The sequence below is a fragment of the Mauremys reevesii genome, linkage group 6, assembly GCF_016161935.1.
Source record: "Mauremys reevesii isolate NIE-2019 linkage group 6, ASM1616193v1, whole genome shotgun sequence".
Classification (NCBI taxonomy): Eukaryota; Metazoa; Chordata; order Testudines; family Geoemydidae; genus Mauremys; species Mauremys reevesii.
Window position 1 is genome coordinate 48,018,235 of NC_052628.1, and position 22,186 is coordinate 48,040,420.

General features: G+C 46.6%; 1 protein-coding gene and 1 long non-coding RNA gene across 5 annotated transcripts in view; one reads left to right on the forward strand and one right to left on the reverse strand.

Moving 5' to 3' along the window:
• Positions 1–4,937: 4,937 nt before the first annotated feature.
• LOC120408335 lies at positions 4,938–8,957 on the reverse strand. Its single transcript, XR_005600622.1, has 2 exons — positions 8,904–8,957; positions 4,938–6,867 (listed from the first exon to the last, which is right to left on the reverse strand). It is a non-coding gene; the product is annotated as an uncharacterized LOC120408335 (long non-coding RNA).
• FAM151B (family with sequence similarity 151 member B) overlaps positions 5,453–22,186 on the forward strand; it is an 84,102-nt gene continuing 67,368 nt past the window's right edge. Inside the window, exons 1-3 of one of the 4 annotated variants that reach the window (XM_039545145.1) lie at positions 5,455–6,059; positions 9,783–9,908; positions 12,277–12,442. In XM_039545145.1, coding sequence (XP_039401079.1) covers positions 5,669–6,059; positions 9,783–9,908; positions 12,277–12,442 — 683 coding nt within the window. In that variant the 5' untranslated portion in view covers positions 5,455–5,668. Of the gene's footprint in view, positions 6,060–9,782; positions 9,909–12,276; positions 12,443–22,186 lie in introns of all 4 variants that reach the window. The other 3 variants (XM_039545147.1, XM_039545148.1, XM_039545146.1) reach the window with 3 other exon arrangements.

A 22,186-nucleotide genomic window follows, 5' to 3' on the forward strand; every position in this document is an offset into this window, starting at 1 on the left:
TTCCGTCTTCAAAGTTTCTCTTTGCTATGCTATTGCACTTGGAGCGTAGACTGCTCTTAACAAAGGAATTGCTGTATTTATTTCCAAATACAGCTGTAGACAATAGCCTGTAACTTACCAACAAATAAACAGACCAGCATGAAATGTTTCATAGGCCTGGTCTACATGGGGGAGGGAGGAGGGGAATCTATCTAAGTTACGCAACTTCAGCTACGTGCATCTAGTTAGATTCTACTCACCGCAGTGTCTTCACTGCGGTCAGTCGACTGCTGCCGCTCCCCTGTCGACTCCGCCTGCACCTCTCGCAGTGGTGGAGTACAGGAGTCAACGGGAGAGTGCTCGGGGATCGATTTATCATGTCTAGACTAGACGCAATAAATCGCTGCCCACTGGATTGATCGCTGGCCACTGATCCGGCAGGTAGTGTAGACATACCCATAGTAACTTTCCTAGTTTGGAAGACAAACCACAGGAGTGGCTCCTGGCCAAAAACTGAGGCTTTTTTAAGAAAGGTGCAGTAGTATAATCAGTGATAGACATAAAAGAATGGCGCAGAGGGGGCCACGTGCACTCCAACATCAGGTTAATCAGTCTATGCTTTAATTTTTTTTAGTTTTTAGCCCTAATGCCTATGAAAAAAACCCTGCTAAATGTGAACTGAATACAAACTGAAGCTCTGCACAGTCTACTGGAGAAGGTGAGTGTGGACTCCCCTTCCCTCAACTACCCACCAGAACACCCGTTTATCTTAATTGTGTGTCAACGTAGGCTGTTGCTGCAGTATGGGAAAGTATCATTAACAGTTTATCATCAATCTCCTTCACATGCAAACTTGCACCAAAATAAGATACAAATAAAACCCAACTTAATTATTTTGCATCTGCATGGAGACAATCCACAAACATACACCAAAATAACTAAGGCCTGGTCTACACTAGAAAGTTATATTGACATAAGTCTCCTAGCATCAACCTAGCTGTATATGTCTCTCTACTGAAATTTTTCTTTGGCCAATGTGAGTACCCCATTAAAGTGACGCAGTAACACCACCTTCCCAAATAGTGTTGAGCCATGGTTTGACCTACTGATGTCGACACAGTGCAAATGTAGACATTGTGTGATCTCTTTTAACCTCAACAGTATTCCAGCAGCTGTCTCACAGTTATGAACTCCAGTGCCCAGGGCTCAGAGACTAGAAGCCAAGCCTTCTCTTTAAAAATCTTCTGTATTTTGAAATGCCTTTTTCTGCTTGCCCAGCTTGGAGAGTACACCTAGCAGCTTTTCTTTGTGCGCAAGTGCTAAACTGCCCAGGCTGGCTCAATGCTCTAGATGCATTCCTGCTTGAAGCAGATGGGAGGTATTGGATCTCTTGGGCCTGTGGGGAGAAGAGACTGTGCAGGCACAGATAGGGAATTGTCATAGAAACATGGACATTTACTAAAATTTCACAGGGGAAGTAGGTTGGGGGGTACAATGGGGAACATCAGCAGGCATACTACAAGGCCAGAAAGGCCAACAGTCGATCTGCCAAGTCACAGACCTGCCAATTTTTACAACAAGTTGTATGTCGTACTTGACAGAGACCCCACCAGCACCTTGCAGACCACTGTAGATACCTCTTAGGAACTGGAGACAGAGACCCCTGCAGTTAACAGCAAGCAGGAAGAAGAGGATGGGGGACCTGCAGCAGGGTGCAGGTCCAACTATGCCTATGCTGTGAGCCAACACTTGGTTGAGACTCCACTGGAGTCTAGCCAGTCCCACCAGCCAAGCACAGATAAGCCCAGTGCAGTAGAAGGAACCTTGGGTAAGCGTATGCATGCATTTTTCCTTGTGGTGTTTAAATGTACATATAGCGCTTGGCCACACTCCAACTTAGCAGGACACGGGTATAGACTTTTCATTTTATTTGTACTAGACAAGGTAGCAATACAACAACGGGGGTAGAGTTGGTATCCGCCTGTCATTCCCCTGTCGAATCCATGATTGGGAAAATATTGGGCTTTGAAGTAAATATATGCCAAATGTGAAATACTAGGGAGAATTGCCCTGTACTCCGAGAAGTCATCATCCAGAAAACACTTGGGCAACATATTCTATAAAATAGCTTGGAATTCAAATCTCATCACAGAAAAGCTGAATGATTTTAATGACAAGCCGTTACTTCATGGGGAAAACAAAACAAACCAACCTGGAGTGCTGGGGAAAGTATGCAGCTTCTAGGTTGGGAAGAACAGCTACAAAATCAACATGAATATTTTTGTGAAGGATATCTTTCTTGTTTCAAAAATCTTACTATAATCTTCCCAACATAAAACTTTAAAAGGAAGGTAGAATGTTTTGAATTTATATAGAATAAGAAAAAAAGATTAAGTGACATATATACTTTGCACAGATCCATTAAACATGATGATGTAGCTATTCCAAATTATGGAACTGTCAAGCCAGTCAGGTCAAATAATAGAATGGAAGTGCTCTAATCCACCCAAACACTCAGTCTTCATTGAACAAGAAAATTGTGGTGGTCTAAATATTACTAGGTTACCCTGGATTTATAGTCTCATCCTCTAGAAATTTATACAAATTCCTTAATGAAGGCCACTCTGGGGGTTCGGAGTAGAACTAAATAAATTTATTTTCCCTCACCAATAGAGTCCATTGTCAAATAATCTAGGTTTTAAACCAAATCACAAACCAGAGCATTTTAAAGATTAGAAGAGACATGGAATACATATAGACAGATATGCAAAGAAATTTAGTTTTGATTGCTAAATAACTGACCCACTCTTCCAAGGTAACAGTACCTTCAAATTCTTCTTCAAGCAGTGTCCCTATGGGTACTCCGCCTAAGGTGACTATGCGCCAATCAGATTTTTGGCTGCAGTGCTTGTTCAGTCTGTGCATGTGCCATAGCTATCTTTGTATCCTGTACCAAAGTATAAATGGCTGTAATGGATGAACTGCCCTCAGTTTGAACTGTCCTAGCCAGAGATGGAGCATCTAATAGTGTTTGATTATGCAAATACCTGTTTCTGCGCACTTGGATTAATGCTGCCCCTACGGTCAACTTCTCAACTCCAAACTGATTCATGACAGACTGGTAACAGTCTGGAATCACCAGCTTCCACACAGCACTCACCACATGCTTCTCCATCCAGAGGATTGCTCTCATTTTGGTGTCCTTGCACCTCAGGGCTAGGTGAGCTCTGCACACAGTTCTAGGAAGGTGGCTTTCCACATCTGGAAGTTCTGTAGCCACTGCTTGTCATCCCAGACCTGCATAATGGTGTAATCCCACCACTCAGTGCTTGTTTCCCGAGCCCAAAAGCGATGGTCTGTCATGTGAAGCTGCTCTGTGAATGCCAAAAGTAAGCTGGTATTGCTTCTTTCCATGGCACACTGCAGGTTAGGCAATTATGATTCCTATTCAGAGTGGGAGCTCATGATTAAGGCTAAGTTTTAGTCAGGGGTATTTTTAGTAAAAATCATGACCTGTGACCTGTCCAGGACTTTTACTAAAAATACTCCTGACTAAAACTTGGGTGTGCCGTGGGTGCCGGTGCAGGCTCCTTACCCAGCTCCTGGGAAGCAGAGACCCTAGCTCCATGTGCTGCCTCCACTTTGCCCCAAGCAAGCAACTGTTTTTTTCCTCCATCTACCGTAGACCATCTGAGCCACCTAAAGAGAAACCCTTCTGCCCTTCACACCTTGGGGACCTCTGCCCTACCGAATGATATTCCTATTGTGGAAATCTGCAAAGCTGCTATATGGGCCTTTGTTCACATCTCAAGGCACTATGCCTTGGTGCATGTCTCTAAAGCAGATGTTAGAGTGCCTGCAATGGAAATAGTGGGGGCTGGAGTGACTGGGATCCAGCCAGGTAGCCCAGGCTCAGGCTCAGAAGCAAGACCTGGATGGGCTGGAACAGGCCCAGGAGCAGGTAGGAATCCCCAGGAACTGGCTGCACCATACACAGCCAAATCTCATACCTCCCTTCACTGCCCTCCCACCCTCCCATTTGCAAGGAGCTTCTGCCCCCAGTCCATGCTACCTTTTCAGTCTGTAAAGTTCTAGACCAGTTTCCAAAGTTCCCACCTGAGTCAGAGGGTTCTGGATAGGCATCACGTCAAGTGAAGCACCCACATGGACACTACTCAAATGAAGAGAGGTTACTTACCTTGTACTGTAATGAGTATTTTTGAGATTTGTGTTCCTATGGGTGCTCCACTACCTGCCCTCCGTTCCCTCTGCTTCAGAATTTAGTCTCCATAGGACTATGTAGTAGAGAAGGAACTGAGGCTGGTTTATCTGTTGTAGCCCTATGTATCCTCAGTATGGATCACAAGAATTGCTAAAGCATCTATGCGAACTGAATGAGCACTGAATGACTGCTGCCTAATTTGTCTTTGCAGACAACTTGCCTAACAAAGAAATGTCCATCTATGACGTGGTCAGAATAGGATTTGGATAGAAAAATTACCCTAGAGGAATGAGTTTTGATTTGGAAAAGAGGACCAGCAACCTCATCTACTGCATGATGAAAGAACATTTATTTAACATAGTGTTTCAATAATACCTCACGCAAGTCAGGTTAAAAAACATAGATTGAATGGGGATAAATGTTGGAGAAACTGTGAAAGAGGTGGTTTTATTCAGCTGATGGACATGTCCAGTCTGCCTCCTAGGGTTCAATTTATAATCAAATTTTACAAATGGTTGGCTATTTATTACCACATGCTCCAGGGGCTTCCTTGTGGAAATGGTCCTATTCAAAGAAATTACTCTTATCTACTACTATCACTTCTACTACTGAAGGCCTCTCACTGGCAAAAGAAAAATTGTTCAAAAACTCAAGGAATGGTTCCAACAAAATTAGGAAGTTACAGAAAAAATAATGCATCAATTATGTACCCAACAAAACAGACAACACAAATAAATGCTTTGGTTACTATTTAGTCGATAATTAAAATACACATGTCCACAAACCAGTACACCTGTCCAATTTCTTGAATATTGTTTAAGTTGTCAATTTTACTCCTTTTAAGAACTGCACCAGAAACAAGTCTCTTTAAAACATCTAGGCTCACACCTTACACAGAGCTTTGATTATATTACTGCATGTTTCTTTACACGACAGTGTTCGCTATAATTGTTTTACTTCTGTTTACATGTTTTGTAAAGGTGTTAACACTCCCTAATATAAAAATGCCTGTGGCTCTTCACACTGCTCCGTTACTGAGGGCATTCACCTTAGTTGTGCCAGTGAGACGCGTGGAAGATGGTTTCTCGTTTATCCTTATGCTGCAGTTTGGGCATTAAGCCAGGCTCTGTACTGCTTGTTTAAATATGTAAAAATACGCGGGAAAGTTGTGTAGGGTCGAGCAGCAGCCACAGAGTTCTAGGCTCGGGGCTCGTGCCCCGTAACCGTTATTTAACAAGTGTCCGGGCTGGAGCAGGCAGCGGTACCGCTACCCGGCCCGAGCCCGAAGCGGACAGGGCCGGTCACTGAGCGCTGGACATGATGCCGGCGCCACAGCAACCTGCGGTGACGTGGGGGCAGCGACAGCAACACGCCCCCCTCGGTTTATGCCGAACCGTTAATGTCTCCCCTGAATTGCCGTTGGGGGGGGGGCATTAATCCATCCTCCTGCCCCACCACCCGGCTGCCATGGGCCTGCCCAGCCGCACCCGCCCCTCCACACGCCGGCGGGGCCTCTCCGGGCCTTACCGAACCGCGCGGCTGCGCGTCCGGGCTGGCGGGCCGCGATGTGCCCAACTCGGCCCTGAGAGGGATTTCGAGCCCCGGCACCTGGGAAGGAGGCAGCAAGAGCCGCTTCTTCCGCGGGGTAAAACAGGTCCCTCCGCAGCAGCTCCAGGGCGCCCCGCCCGAGAAGACAGTCACGAGGTGCTGCGCTGCCTTACAGGAGCAACCGTTGTTCACTGGAGCCGCGGCAACCGCGGCTCCCTGCGCCCCAGGCCGAATCGAGTCCCGGCCGCAGGAGGCGGGGCTAAGCCGGCAGGACCCAGGCACCTGCGCCCGGCCATGGAGGGGGAGCTCGGTAAGAGTCGGGTACCCCCCGCTGGGCTGGCCGCGATCTCGGGGGCTGGGCGGAACCAACCGCTGCTCGGCTCAGCCCGAGGGCGAGGAGGCCTGGCTGGGGGTGGGGCGAGGGAGTGGTGCAGCCGAAAGGCATCGTCTGAGCCCAGCCCTGCGCGGGACCTGCCCTCCCAGACGCCCCGTCACACGGCCCCGACCCGCTGAGGTGTCGTCAGCGCCGGTGCCCAGCCCCTCGGCGCTCGCTGCTCTGGGGGGCGGTGGTAACCAAACTCCTTTCCGAGCCGCCTGGAGGCGGCAGGCGGGCAAGAGGCTCTGCCTAGGGGGGATGGCGTGCGGGCGCCTGGCCGGCAGGACGCAAGTTGCAGAGCGGCTGGGCGGAAAACCGACCCCCAGACTAAATGTCGGGGAAAACCCGCCGGAACCGGGGCATATAAGTGAAGGGAGAGAAACTTCGAATTTCTGCTTCGTGACGCTAGCGGCGTTTGTGATATGACGTTATGAATCTGAGCGCGTTTGCGTCACGTCGGCCGCGGGGCAGAGTTAAAAAACCCGCGGCCGCGTTAGAGGGGCGGAAACGTTCCGGTGTCTTGCGTAGGTTGTCTTGTTCCAGGGAACCATGAGCTGCCCCTTCGCCGACCTCTGTACTCCGCGCTTCAGACCCAGCTAAAAGCCTGCAGTCCTCCGCTGCTAGGGCCCTCCTGTCTGTGGGAGTACACGAGCATAGATCCTGGAGTATGAGAGGGCTCCTGGTAATTTTCCTTATAGTTCCTAGGACTTGGGATGCTCCTGGCAAGCCCCATATGGCTATCCTAAGGATGATTTTAAAGGGTGTATGTTAATGAAGCTCTGCTCCAGCCAACCTCAAGAAGGGGAAAACGCCCCCCCCCCAAGTTTTCTTTGCTCCCCATTTCCATGCTATGACTAACTAAAGAAATTTTCTTACTGAATTTTTGTGGCGGTGAAGTGAAGTTGCAGGTAACTCAGCAGTGTGAGCGTTTCTTACCTTGCACAAATATTGAGCTCTGAAGAAAATATAAATTCAGGAACTGCAGCATCAAGATTGCAGTTCTCAAACAAGGCACCCAAACTATCTGACCCATCTGTAACAGTCCAATTTTATTAGTGATCAGAAAAACTAGAATGGCTTAATAGTACAATGAATGGTGTGCTGCTTTACAGCCTTGTTTACACAGGACACACAAAAGGATTCTATGAATTCCTGCTTGAGGCAGAATGCACTGAATAGAGGCAGTCCTCTCTGGTTCCTCCTTAAGAGTAAAGTCCTATAATAACCAGGCAATTATCCAAGTGTCATTAGACAAAGTTAGCATGTTACTTTCACAGACATCATCCCCCAATCATATTAGAACAGTTTAGTAAAAAAACCCCATCAGTTAGTGTGCTGGCAAATCATCACACTTAGTATCTAAGATCTATATATGTAGACCCCTACATGGATGCACAATTTGTATCTGCAAAAATAGTCCATGGATATAAAGCAGATATCCACGCATTTGCAGAGCTCTAGATACAAAATTTGTGTCCGCATCTGATCCACAAAACTGGTCTGTGGATATAAAATGGATATTCATGATTTGCAGGGCTCTATGTATATGAAACAAATTCTAAAATGAGCATTCTTTGTTGCAGTTTTGATAGTAGATATACATCAGGAAGATGGTGAGCTGGTATATCCAGGTGGCAAAATGAAAACAGTTTTGGTGCCTTATTTGAGAAATGCAACTAAACTCACTCGCACTCTTAAAATATTATATGCCCTCAGACTGGGAGACTGCAACCTTAATTTAATCTGAAAAGAGTTATCTGTGTTTATCAGATTTTTGTTTCCTGCTGAATCAACGGAATTTGTATGGGAATTAGAGCCCTGTATGGGATTAGTGTAGAGCCCTGCAGTGGGACCCTCTGGCATAACAGTGGGAGTGGGATTAAAAATAGTCCTACGCAGAGGTCTAATGGGAAGTACATTGTAACAATGGGACAACGATCAGAATTTACTACCTGATGCTTCTAGGGTGATGCTAGAAGAATAGATTAACACAGTTCAGGTGAATGAAAGGAAGATGCCATAATGGTGAGGGTCATAAGGGCAACTGAAGCACCTATAAAACCAGTGGGGGTTTATAGTTACACTTAAAATCTCTGTAGTACGGAACCTATTATGCTGTCATTTTCTTGCCAACGGTTGAGAGGATTGTGCCCTCTACAGAAAGCAGAAGATACAACAACAGATGAGAGAGGATTATAGAATTATGGATAAATGGAAATTTTGGTTTCAATAGCACTCTTTTCTGCTCAATTTCTCTTCCCCTTCCCCCCCCCCCCGTATAATTTAGCTCCTCTCTCACTTCCTCCCTGTAACAAACTGGCAGTGTTTACTGAAACACCTTGTCACGGGTCAGGGCAACTTGTGTTTCCCCTTAGTGGTTCAGCAAGGGCACCTATTCTCAGGCTTCTAGCTCCCTAGCTGTTGCCTTTCTTGGGTGGAAACCTGCATCTCTCTCCCTCCTGACCAGGATATTGCACAGTTCCCTGACTATACTGTGATTTTCCCAGCAAAAGGCAGACTACATAAGTAGGTCTGCCTCACTTCTCAGAGATGGTACAGTAGTGTGATTGTCACAGTCATAAGTAAGGCTCTGTGTTTGTCATGGATTCCGTGACCTCTGTGACTTCTGCAGTGGCCCGTGTGGCTGGCCCAGGAGCCGCCTGAGCAGCTCAAACACCCCCTGGGCCAGTCGCACCAGCACCAGCTCCACCTCCCAGAAGCAGGAGTTTGGAAGTTTGGGGCTCAGGGCTGGGGATTGGGGTGCAGGGTGGTGCTTACCTCAGAGTCCAACACATGTTGCAGGGGCTCCCTGGAAGGGCAACAGGAACTCCCCTCCCTCAGCTCCTAGCTCCATGTGCTGTCTCTGCCTTCAGGCATGGCCCCTGCAGCTCCCATTGGCTGCAGTTCCCAGCCAATGAGAGCTGTAGAACTGGGGCTTGGGGCAGAGCAGAGACGGCACATGGAGCTAGTAGCTGGAGGTCACTGCTTCCCAGCAGCCGGGTAGGGAGCCTGCTGCAGCCCCCTCTGCGCACCCAAGGAGGGTGGAGGATGTTTCTCTGGAGCTGTTACAACCTGAATGAATTTGCCTGATCATCCCCTACTGTTATCCTAGATACCCTTCCTTGGAAATACACACAATCCCTCAGTAACACACAGACAATAGCATTTTTAATACAATGGACTCCCAAGATGTTAAACTCAATTAAATAAGGTTTGTCCAAGATGTTACAGGATACTATCTGTCACACACCCACTCTGTCTGTTAATAGCTGCTAATCCTGCTGATTTATTGAGCAGAGTTAGCAAGTTAAATGCTACCTCACTGTTTGTAAGAGCAGTGCAAATTACACCATGAAAAGAGAAGATTAAAGATGAGGACTGAGTACAGTAGTCTTTTGGGAGGAACCTTAGGAACAGCCAAAACCAGGAGAAGGTTTTTATCTTATTTTCTTTGCTAGTAAACTAAATCCCCAGGAAGAAGTTGAATTTGGACTTCATGTAGTGTGTGGATTGTGTTTTTTAGAGCAGGATTGGAAAGGCATCTGCTTATTCTCTTCTTGTCTGATGTTTTTCTTCCTTTTCCAGTTGCAGTGGTAAGAAGGTATTTAAAACTTTTTTTCATGTATGTAGTACTTACTTTAAATATTATTGACATAGGAGCTTGGAATGAAAATGTATTGGATTATTTTCTGAATACTAACCAGATTAAAACCAGAGATGGAGCAGAAATTATCTGGTATCATGCAGCAAACAATAAATCACAAATGAAAGAGGCAATACAAAGTAAGTATTGTATGTGTATTTTGGAAAATGGATCTGTCAATATCATTGTTTTCATGTGAAATATTTTTATGACGCTATAAGCTTAGTTTGGTGACATAACATAGAATATAGTGTTGCAGAGTCCAAAGTTAAGATGTAATTAAATTCGATTTGGATTTGTGGAAAGCACAGACTCAGTTTGGTTCTTTTGGGGAAACAATCTTTATTTGTCTCCTAAATGAGTACATTGATAATTTTACACCCCAAGAAGCACGTCTGCCAAATGCAAGTGATTTAACTGTTATCAAGATTGTTACCCCACATACTGAACTGCCGTCCACATTTGTAAGGATGTTGAGACTTGGCTATTAAATGTAGAATGTGTCTCTCTTGTGACCATAAAAGTTAGCTTAGTTGTGCTGTCACCCATATTGACAAAGCACAAGTATGGATATTACAATTAGTAGTTTTGTTCATTCCGTTACCCACGCTATCTTCGTAAGTGGTGTATTCACTTCTGTTGAAGGCACAAATTTAACAGTCTTGCAGGTGAATAGCTGGTGAATGCTGCATCCAAAAATAACTTGTATCTTTGTCATGAGCTGAAGTAGCATAGTACATTTCAAGATGTCATTGACTACGATTATTCACCTGATTTTTTTCTGCTTAATTTTTAATAATTGCTAACCAGTTATTTTGTCTCACTAAATAAACAACTACTCTCTGTTGTCCTCTCTTAAGCAACCACCCTGTTTTTGTCCCTATCCAGTTTAAGATGTCACTTATTAATAGACCTTGAGTAGAACTTTCAAAGTGCAAACTGGTCAGTCCTCATTGCTGGCAGATAAGCCACTGTGTAAAATTCCACTTATGTATGTGAACAGTGTATTTAGATTAAATAAATCCAATGTTCCTTTTGTGGTGACAGATACATATATACCAAAGTGGGGCATTTCTGTAGTTATGTGACTAGTTTCACAGTCTTAATATTGAATCCACTCCTGAGTTCACTTGATATCTGCCAACAATGAAGAACAATGATTGAAGAATTTTGATTTTGCACACTTAAATTGAACTTGTGTGAGCTATTCTATGATACACAGATGCAGATAACTACCCAAAATGTCACCAAAATCTGTCATTCCCATCAGAGAATACAAAAACTTCTGCCAATAGGCTTCATTCATTTTTCTGGAGTGACAGTGGTGATCTTGGTCTTCTGTCTCAGTTGATAGTGATGACTGTGATCTATTCATCAGTTACATTGCAAAACCTGGTGACTCTATGTTTCCAAAACAGTCTAGGGTTCCAAGGATTTGTGGTCTTATATTAACAGATCATCTTCTTCTATTAATTGCTTTTTAAAATAAAAGTTTAAAATATTTTAATGTGAATATATTGGATAATCTTTCTTAGCAGCTCTGAACTGTATTTTTTTGTTTTTTTTCCCCTTTCATGAAGATTGAATTACCTCAAATTATTAGATTTTGTTTCCAGTGGAATTTAATTTGATTTGTGAAGGAATTAGGAAAATGGGTAACTCAGCTATTCTGCTGCCTACTGAAAGTAAAGTTATGTCTCATTATGTCTCAAGTTTTTAAATCTAAATAACTTAAAATATGTGTGTGTGCATGAATATATATGCATAAATATATGTATTGTAGGTGGGGCTGGTAGGACTGCCTCTTAAGATTGCCAGACACTTTCCTTTATAAGAGTCTGTTTTCCTTTTCTTATAACTTTGCCATTTTTAACATTTGGGCTGAAGTTCTCCATGCTGGCTATCTGTCTCAGGCTGAATTGTTTTGGAAAGTTTCAGCCAGGATGGTTCAGTCAGTTATGAGAATGGGGCTAAGGAAAGATAAATTATTTTGGCCATATTAAAAAAATCTGGAGACCTTTCCTTTGAGAAACTCTGGCACACCCATACTTTGTAGAAGGAGCTTGAAATTTGGTAGGGGAATGGCCTTATGAGAGATGCCTTTTCTGTTTCTGGGTGAAAATCCATTCAAATCTGGCAAAGTTATAAGCCTTTGAAAAACTGCAGTTCACACAGGTTTAGTAGAGACTTCTTAAAGTTTAGCAGCTAAAATCTAAAATTCTATCCTCACTAAGTATGTTCCATTCCCTCTAGATCCTAGTACTGACCAGACTGCACATGCGCCATACCCACAGAATGACTAAGCATGCTCCATCCTTTCATAGCTCCTATTCGTGACTGACTGAGCATACTCTGTAAAGACAGTGCAACTGAGCATGCTCCATCCCCTTTGCAATCTTATAATGTTAGTTTAATGTCATTTTTGTGTGTAATATATAATACACATGCACAAAATCTGAAAAGTTGGGGATCTGGATATGTCACAATATTAATATTTTAAATGAACAGGTGCTGCTCATATGGTAGAAGCAGATATTCTTCTTTGTGGTGAGGAAGAAGGAAATGGTGAACCAATCATGGCTCATCCTCCTGAAACTAAGAGTGACAACACATTGCAGGCATGGCTAAATGAGATTGTGAACACTAAAAAAGGCATCAAACTGGATTTTAAGAGGTATGTAAAAGATTCGCAAGGACTCTGCATTATTATTATTTATTAATAATTGCCACCAACTGGTTGTGTGTTGGTGCTGCCCATTGTACGCAAACATCTGTTTACAGAACTTTTATTAACAATACATTTTACTGTAATGTATGCATTACTGAATGGTGAAATACAATCAAACAGCTACTGTTTTTGTTTGTTTGTTTTGAGAACAAATTAGCTGTTTTGGAGAATGAGATTAGGGAAAAAGAAGTTGTTAAATAACTCTGACCACCTTTTCCTCAAGAAGTCCTCATGCCTTTATGCTTTGGAGCACAGATTTGCAATTTAACAACTTTTATGTGAAGGATGTGTCTTTTGCTGTTCCTGTGAAAATCCACTCAAATTTGGTTAAGTTGTAAACTTCTGGAAATTGCAGTTTGCATGTGCTCAGTGAAGATTTGTTAGAGACTGTTAACATTCTTCAAAGATTCTATCTGTAGTGAGCATGCTTCAACCTAGGGATGCAGGTGCAGGATTTTCCCTGCAATTTATCCTTCTGGCTACTAGGGGCCACTGTTGCATCAGGCACTGGAGCTGAGATCAGAGAGACTTTCTCTCTAGGTCTCTCAAAGCGGTCCCAACCCCACTCTCATTCAGGCATCATGGAGGTGAAGAGGTAACTGTCCTGGTACAAATACAGATTGGTAAAGCCCCGCGTTTTTCACAAATGCAAAGTAACAAACAGAAAGGAAAAGAACCTTTAAAAACAACATAAAATGAAAAACTGACCACGCAGCAGCAGCTCCTGTCCTGCGGGGCTGGGGCCAGTTCCCTGCTCTGGGCATTGCAACCCGGTCCATGGTCACAGTGCTGCTCATTCAAATTTGGCCTGGTCACCCTTCCAAAGGGCCACTCACCCAACGGTAGGACATGACTCCCCGCCTCAGGACCTCCCACCCCTCTGGAGGAGAAGGGCTAGATGGGGTGTTGGGGTTTAGTGTGGGAGGGGGAATATATGAGGGGTTAGGGGAGGGGCCACTGGGACTGATGGGGGGGAGCTGGGGTGCTGGGTCTCAATACAGGAGGGGGAATATTTGAGGAGGGTAGGGAAGAGTTTTCTGGGGCTAATGGGGATTTTTGGGGGGTGAGATTTAATTGAGAAGGGTGTATATAAGGAGGGATGGAGGGACTTGCAGAGGGTCCATGGGGATAGGAGCAGAAGGGTGCAGGGAGTCATGGGGGTGTATAGGAGCCGAGAGGGTAGGGCATAAAAGTTGGGGTGGATAGACAGTGTGTGTGGGATCTGGGGGCTGGAGAGATTGGTTATGAACAGAGACACATAGAGGCTGGGCTGAAGGGTAGAAGGATAAATAACCACTAGAAACAATCCATTTCAGAATCTCAAATCTACCTCAGGATTTCCAAGTTTCTACATTTTTCTGATGTCAGCAAATAGTTGTGAAACCCACCGACAAAGTGTGTGTCTTATCTCTGTGTAGTGAATGGTCCACATAGCAATGGTGGGCTTTTATCCTCTCCAGTTACTCTATTAGCTCAAGAGGTAGAGGTATTGTGTATTCCTCATTTTCTTTGTGTCCATTTTCAGAGAGATGGTACTGGATTTTCAGAAGTACTGAGGGTGGAAAACTGAAAAATATTTGTATTATATATATCTCTTTGAGTGCTTGTTCATGTCAATTCCAATCAGGTGTGCGCGTGCATGACAGACAGAAGATTTTCCCTAGCAGTATCCATAGGGTCGGCCTGGGTGCTCCCTGGAGTCGCGCCTTCATGGCGCTCAATATAGGGCCCTGCCAACCCACCACCCCCTCAGTTCCTTCTTACTGCCTGTGATGGCTAGCTGGAACTCCCCATTTAGGTTGACCAGACAGCAAGTGTGAAAAATCGGGACAGGCGGTGGGGGGTAATAGCCACTTATAGAAGAAAAAGCCCCAAATATCGGGACTGTCCCTATAAAAAAGGGACATTTGGTCACCCTATCCCCATTGCTCTTGTCTTGGCAAGCACGTGTTCTTCGCAGTGTCCTTTTTAGTGTATAGAGTAGTAATATAGTTAGTGTAAATAGCTTCATAAGTTTCCTTTAGGGGGCTTCCTCCTCCCCACCGTCCCCCAACGTTCTCCTGGCACTGGGACATGCGTCGGTCCCCGGGCTTTAAGGCATGTACAGACTGTGGCAGGTCTATGCCCAGAAGTGACCCGCACACTTACTGCTTGAAGTATCTCAGTGAGGGTCATCTTCAAGAACGTTGTAAGATCTGCAGAAGGTTCCACCCTAGGATCCTAAAGGACAGAGATCAGCGCCTCCATATTTTACTTATGGAGGCAGTGCTTCAGCCTCAGTCAGAACCCAGCACGGGGGAGCCAGCCCTAAGCATCACTTCCTCGGTGTGCAGTGCACCGGCACTCTCAGTGTGTGAGCCGGTGCCAAGGAAGGACCTCTCTAGAGACCCTAGGTACCACCACGGCTTCGCGCACAGGACCCAGACCGGTGTTAGGCACCACTCTCAATCCCTGGTGCCTCACAAAAAGAGGTCGGACAGAGGCCGTTCCCCGACCAGGTCTAAGGACCAGGCAGTCAGTAAGCCTCCATCTGGTGCCCAACCGCCACAGATCACGTCGACTCCTGCCCCAGCAGGGGTCCAGTCGAGTCCGGACCCTCATCGCTTGCCGGCCCACCACCAAGAAGACCTGCAGCTCTCCTCCATGCCAGAGGCATTCGAGGCTGCATCAGACCTTCTGGCACTTACCGTGGGAGAGGTCACCAGCACCGGTTCGGATCCCAGTGCAATCCATGGGCAAGGCAGTGATGATGGCGATGCACGCACCATCCCCAGTGCATCACCCCCTGGCACCGGCCACCCTCATGGAGGAGCTGCTCCGGTCCCCTAGTTTGTGGCACCGATGGGCTCCACTCCTTCGTGGTCATCCCAGTCGGAGACCTCAGAGTCGGAAGCATAGTCATCACGCTCCAATAGGAGCAGTAGGTCCCGCTCCCTCCAAGATTGCCACCCCTATCCGGCACCGTGGCTGGGCCAGTGACAAGCTCCTCAGTGGCCATTCTGGATGCCCCGGGCCTATCATCAAAGCCAAGGGCAGAGCCATGGTTCGAGATCAGCATTGGTGGTCTTGGGGTTCTTCAGGCCGCCGCCCTCACCTTTGGTACTGGAGATTTTGATGGTGACCCAGCTGACTTGCATACCGGTGTCGATGGCTGCAGCGCCAACTGAGGCACCAACTGCGGCGCCAGAGGTCTTTGCTCTTTGGGACCCCAGAGGGGCTGAGGGCAGAGAACAGGCTCTTGTGCCGGTCAGCCTCTCATCTTCCTCCTCCCCTGATGAGGCGGTGGCCAGCACATCAACTGCCCCAACCCTGGACGACGTCAAGGTCTTACAGCAGCTGCTGAGACGGGTGGCTCAGAATCTCGATATTAAAACAGAGGAGGTAGTGGAGGAGACTGACCCAATGGTCAATATCCTTTCCCCTCCTGGGCCATCTTATATTGTGCTGCCGCTGATCAAAGCCATTAGCGAAGCCACTAACATACTGTGGTAGACCCCATCCTCGTTGTCTCTCACCGCAAAAAGGTCTGAGTGGCAATACTTTGTCCCCTCAAGGGGGTACGAACACCTGTATACGCACCCCCCATGGACTCCCTGGTAGTGGACGTGGCCAACCAGCACAAGTGCCAGTGCTACCAGGGGTCCTCCCCAAGAAGTTGGACCTTTTTGGGAGAAAGATTTATTTGACAGGAGGGTTGCAGCTTTGCATTGCTAACCGTCAGGCGGTGGTCAGCAGATACAACTTTAATACATGTGGAGCCTTGACAAAGTTTACTGAACTCCTGTCTCCGGACTCTCGCACAGAATTTTCTGCGCTAGTAGAGGAGGGAAAACTAATTTCCCAGGCGTCTCTGCAAGCAGCTTTGGACGCAGCAGATGTGGCTCCATGCACCGTGGCGACTGGGGTAGCCATGAGGAGGAGTTCCTGGCTGCAGGTCTCTGGCTTCCTGGCTGCAGGTCCAGCAGACCATCCAGGACCTCCCTTTTGAGGATCAAACTTTATTTTCTGAAAAGACTGATTCCCACCTGCACAGCCTCAAGGACTCTAGAGCCACCCTAAAGTCCCCTGGCCTTCACACCTCTGCCAACTAGATGATAGGTACAGGTGTTTCTGTACCTCGACCACTGGCTGATCAAGGGCTGCTCCAGGTCTCAAGTGGAGGCACAAGTCAACTTCATAAGAACGATGTTCGACACACTGGGCCTTTTCTTGAATGTGGGGACATCAACGCTGTCCCCAGTTCAGTGGATAGAATTTATAGGGGTGGTACTGGACTTGATGCAGGACAGGGCATACCTCCCAGAATTGAGGTTCCAGGCTCTGGGCGACATCATTCGAGATCTCAGGCAGTTCCCCACCACCACAGCAAGGAATTGCCTGAAACTTCTTGGACACATGGCCGCTTGTACCTATGTGGTGCAACATGTCAAGCTCAGGCTCCGGCTGCTCCAGCTAGCCTCGGTGTACCAGCCAGATTGGGACAGTGTGGACAAGGTTATGACTCTGCCTCCCCTGGTCCTCGACTCCCTCCGGTGGTGGCTCGACCCGCAGGTAGTGTGCATGGGAGTCTCCTTCACAAGTCCTCAGCCATCCCTCTCGCTGGTGACAAATGCGTCCGACTTGGGCGGGGGTATGCACATGGGAGACCTCAGGACACAAGGCTTCTGGTCGCAGGTGGAGCTCGCTCTCCACATTGACATCTGAGAGCTGTGCATTTAGCATGTCAGACTTTGAGTCAACTTGGCAGAGAGATGTGTATCAGTTATGACAGACAACGCCACAGTGATGTCTTATATCAACAGACGGGTGGTGGACGCTCTTCTCCCCTGTACCAGGAAGCCCTCATGCTGTGGGAGTTTTGTGTAGCTCATTCGATAAGCCTGCAAGCATTGTACCTCCCAGGAGTACAGAACAAGTTGGTGGACCATCTCAGCAGGTCATTCATTCCACGGCCATAAGTGGTCCCTATGCCCGGATGTTGTGAACTCCATCTTCCAGTGGTGGGCCTTTCCCCAGATAGATCTGTTCGCCATGTGATGCAACAGGAAGTGCCAGCATTTCTGCTCCTTTCTGAATTACAGCCCGGGCTCCATTGCAGACGCATTCCTCCTCCTGTGGGAAAGCCATCTCCTATACATGTTCCCACCTAGCCCTCTCATTCACAAGGTTTTCTTCAAGATACGGAGGGAAGATGCTTCAGTGATATTGATAGATCCAGCCTGGCCCCGCCAACACAGGTGCACATCTCTACTCAAAATGTCCATGGAAGCCCCAGTCACCTTGCTGCTCTTCCCGGACTTAATAACTCAGGATCATGGCTGTCTCCAGCACTCGAACCTCGTGTCGCTGCACCTCACAGGGTGGAAGCTGCATGGCTGAACCCACTGGAGCTCTCCTGCTCGGACCAGTCAGACAAGTACTCCTTGGCAGTAGGAAACCCTCCGCCAGGGCTACCTATCTTGCCAAATGGAAGCGATTTTCAATCTGGTCAGCAGAACACTGCCCATCTCTGATGCTCGCATCCATACCATGTATATTGGACTACCTTCTCCATCTTAAGCAGCAAGAGCTGTCCATGTCATCAGTAAGGGTTCACTTGGCCGCCATTTCTGCCTTCCATCCAGGTACAGAGGGCTGCTTGATCTTTGCCAGCCCTCTGGTCAGCCATTTCCTGAAAGGTCTCGACAGGCTATATCCACAAGTCCAACAACCGGTCCCAGCCTGGGATCTTACTCTGGTCCTCTCCAAACCGACGGGGCTACCCTTGGAGCCGCTGGCAGCATGTTTCCTGCTCTACTTCTCGTACAAGGTGGTGTTTCTGGTAGGAATAACCTCTGCCAGGAGGATGTCTGAGCTCAAGGCCCTAACATAAGAGCCCCCGTATGTGGTGGTCTGTAAGGACAAGGTTTAGTTCAGGCCACATCCAGCTTTTCTTCCGAAGGCTGTCTCCTGGTTTCACATCAACCAGGACATCTTCCTTCCAGTGTTCTATCCTAAGCCGCACACAAATGGCAGGGAGCAGAGGCTTCACTCATTGGACGTCCGCAGATTGCTAGCTTTTTACATAGAAAGAACGAAGCCATTCCGAAAGTCAATTCAACTGTTTGTGGCTGTGGCAGACAGGATGAAAGGTCTTCTGGTTGCCTCTCAGTGAATTTTGTCTTGGATCACATCCTGCATCCAAGAGTGCTACAACCTGGCAGAGGTGCATGCCCCTTTGCTCACAGCGCTCTCTAGCAGGGCGCATGCTTCTTCAGCAGCATTCCTGGAGCAGGTTCCCACCCAGGAAATATGCAGAGCAGCGATATGGTCCTCAATACATACCTTTACATTGCATTACGCTAGCACCCAGCAGGCCAGAGACGACGTGGCCTTTGGTAGAGCAGTGCTCCAATCAGTGGACATCTGAACTCTGACCCTGCTTCTGGATCTCAGGCTTGGGAGTCACCTGATTGGAATTGACATGAACAAGCACTCGAAGAAATAAAACCGGTTACTTACCTTCTCATAACTGTTGTTCTTTGAGATGTGTTCTTCATGTCCATTCTAATATCCGCCATCCTACCCCTCTGTTGGAGTAGCTGGCAAGAAGGAACTGAGGGGGTGGCAGTTTGGCAGGGCCTTATATTGAGCACCATGAAGGTGCAACTCCACGGGGCGCCCAGTCCAACCCTGTGCATACTGCTAGGGGGAAACCTTTCGGTTGTCATGCACGCGGCGCGCACACACCTGATTGGAATGGACGTGGACAACACATCTCAAAGAACAACAGTTATGAGACGGTGCGTTACCGTTTTCTCCTCAGTGTATCTGTGGGATATTACGCTGGCTGAATACATAGTTAGATCAAAAGGAGTTGTTAAAGAAACCAGGCAGAAAGGTAAAACAATGGCCCGGATAAGGAGCCTATCCACTTCTCTAAGTCCTGTATATCTGTTGGCAAAATAAATCATACTTCATTTGGATTGTGGGATCCCACACCAAAGAGAAGTGGAGGCAAGGGCTTGCAGCTTGCCACTTAAAGGTGGTTGCACTTGGGAGACTGGAAAAGGGTCTTGGAAAGAGAAGCCTACCCAGAGACTGTGACATTGAGTACTCCCAACTGCAAGTGAAGTGTCTTGGAGATGTGCTTTGAATATTTAATGTGTTATAAAAATGCTAAGTGCTCTGAAAAAATCAGACCAATACCACAAGCATTTTTTTACATTGGCAAAACATTAAATAACCGTAATGAGAAATTGTAACCGCTCACATCACAAACAAAGAAGTGAAACATGCAATACAAAAGTTAAAAGCTGGGAAACATGCAGGTGAACACCCAATCACTGAGGAAATATATAAAGTTTGTGATGATGAGACAGTTGATAAAAATCAACAAACTTTTCAGTAAAGTTTGAGACCAGCAAAAACCTGCAGAACAATGAGAAAATGACCTAGTCCAAATACCAAAGAAAGGTGACCTAGATGACTGAAACAACTTGTGAGGTGTTACTGCAAAAGACTTTGCCTATCTTTTAAGCAGACTAAGGTACTCTAGGGCGAATGCTGTGCCAAAAAAATTCTGCACACAATATTTTAAAATTTTGCATATTTTATTTGTCAAAGTAACACATTATAATCATGCCAATTTCAATTATTTTGGTAATTTATTTCAAAATATCTGTCAGCAAGTATGTCTGTAACAATACAGAAAACAAAAAAGATTCAGGAAGTATTTTTTGACAAATAGATTCCTTACTAAGCATATTAATACAGAACTTTGAGTAATAATTCATTAAACTACAATATAGAAATATATTTCTCACACCCTTCAGAAGTAGCACACAGGCTTGGGGGAGTCAGGGGTAATGAAGGAGCTGAAGGAGAGAGAAGTAATTGCTGGGAACGAGTCTGAGTGAGAACCTAGAGGGTTGTTGGGTGTGGGTGGGAGAAGTATGGAACAGAATTTTTTGGGGGGGAGAGGGGGGAAGGATTGTTACAGAGCCTCCCCCATGCAGATCCTGGCTGACCCCTAGCCTCTCTCATTCAGTAAGGCACATCTGCCCCCGTCCCCATATGTTCCTGCATAGCCCCCCATCCCCATGTGTGACTGCACCCTCACTTCCATTCAGCCCTTGCCCAAGTCTGTCTGCCCCACTAGCTCTTCTGACCCCCCCGTCTGTGACCGCTCTTCACCCCAGCAGCCCGATATACCCCACGCTGTCCATCCTCCCATATCCCAGGCCTCCTGACCTGGTCCCCGAGCAGGGCGCTGTGAGGAACACAACTTTTTCTCTTTCCTATCTGCAGCTGAGGCTGCTCTGGCCCGGGAGCAGCTGCTCTCTGTTCTGGTGCCACAGCAGCCTCTGATGGGCAAAAGGCATAACTGCAGCACCTTTCTGGCAGAATGTATTTTCTGTGGAGAAAAAAAATTATGTGCATGGCATGAATTCTGCGCATGTGCAGTGGCGCAGAATTCCCCCAAGAGTACTAAAGGAAACAGCTAAGGCAAAGCTAAGGGAAGAGCAGGGTGGATTTTGATCCCGAAGATCACGTGTAGTCCAGATTTTCATCCTAGATTAATTGAAGAGAGTATCGAATGGCAAAAACCAATCATAAACTGCATAGATTTTAAGAAAGCATTTGACAGAGCTAATCTCCAGGCAGCCTTATCAGTATATGTGGCCTGCAGCAGATTGCCTGATTGGAGCAACAAAAGAATCTGTTGGACTCTCGAGGGAGTCACCCCCTTCCTTTGATAAAAGACAGAGGGAGCATGGCAAATGTGTCTCCCTTTTATCATGTCCTTTCTTCCCTCTTGGCTTTGCACCCCCACTTCAGAGTCAGGTGAGCATTACCTCATTGCAATTCCAATCTGACCAGAGGAAGGGGGTTACTCCCTTGAGAGTCCAACAGATTCTTTTGTTGCTGCCTAAGCCAGTGTCCTTTGTTCATTTGAGGCTGGGCTGGGTTTGTCCCATCCATGCCCCGATGAGGCGTGAACTGCCTCTCTGTTCTTAGAGAGTTTTTGCACGGGTTTGCTTTAAGCCATGTACATTTTCAGCCTCATAACTATATACATGAAATTATAACCTGTAACCTTACTACAACATTACTGTAACAATTACTATAACATCACTATAACTACCATGCTCAGTGCATCATGAGCCTTCCGAAGACACTCAACATGACAAATCTTGCATTGGATATCACACAATCATTTTATAAAGATGAACATGGGAGTGTAGGGTGTTCCCCCGAGGTACAGAGCATCACACTTGCTATTTAAGCCAGCAGGAGCCTGCTCCTATGTTACCTTGTTCCTGCTGCCCCAGCCTTGCCTCTGTCCTACTGCTGCCTTGAACCCTTCCTTGCCTTCTGTCCTGCTAGCTCCAGTTCCTGATTTCCAGCTTGACATGTGGCTTTGGCTTCGGATTACCAACTCCAGATTGACCCTTGGCTCTGGCCTCCAGTTTGACCCTTGGCTCCAGCTTCCAACTACAGCTCTGACTCTAGTCCTTGGTTCCTGATGCCTGCTCCGACCACTAGGCTAGACCGCCCTGGTCCTGGTTGGCTGACACATCTTGAAGTGTTGTGGTATGCCAAAAATTAATAACATTATCATGGCTTTATAGCAAGGGGCAACATGCACAGTTAAAATAAACACGGGCTTGAGCAAATGTCTCAATATAGAAATTGATGTCATTCTTT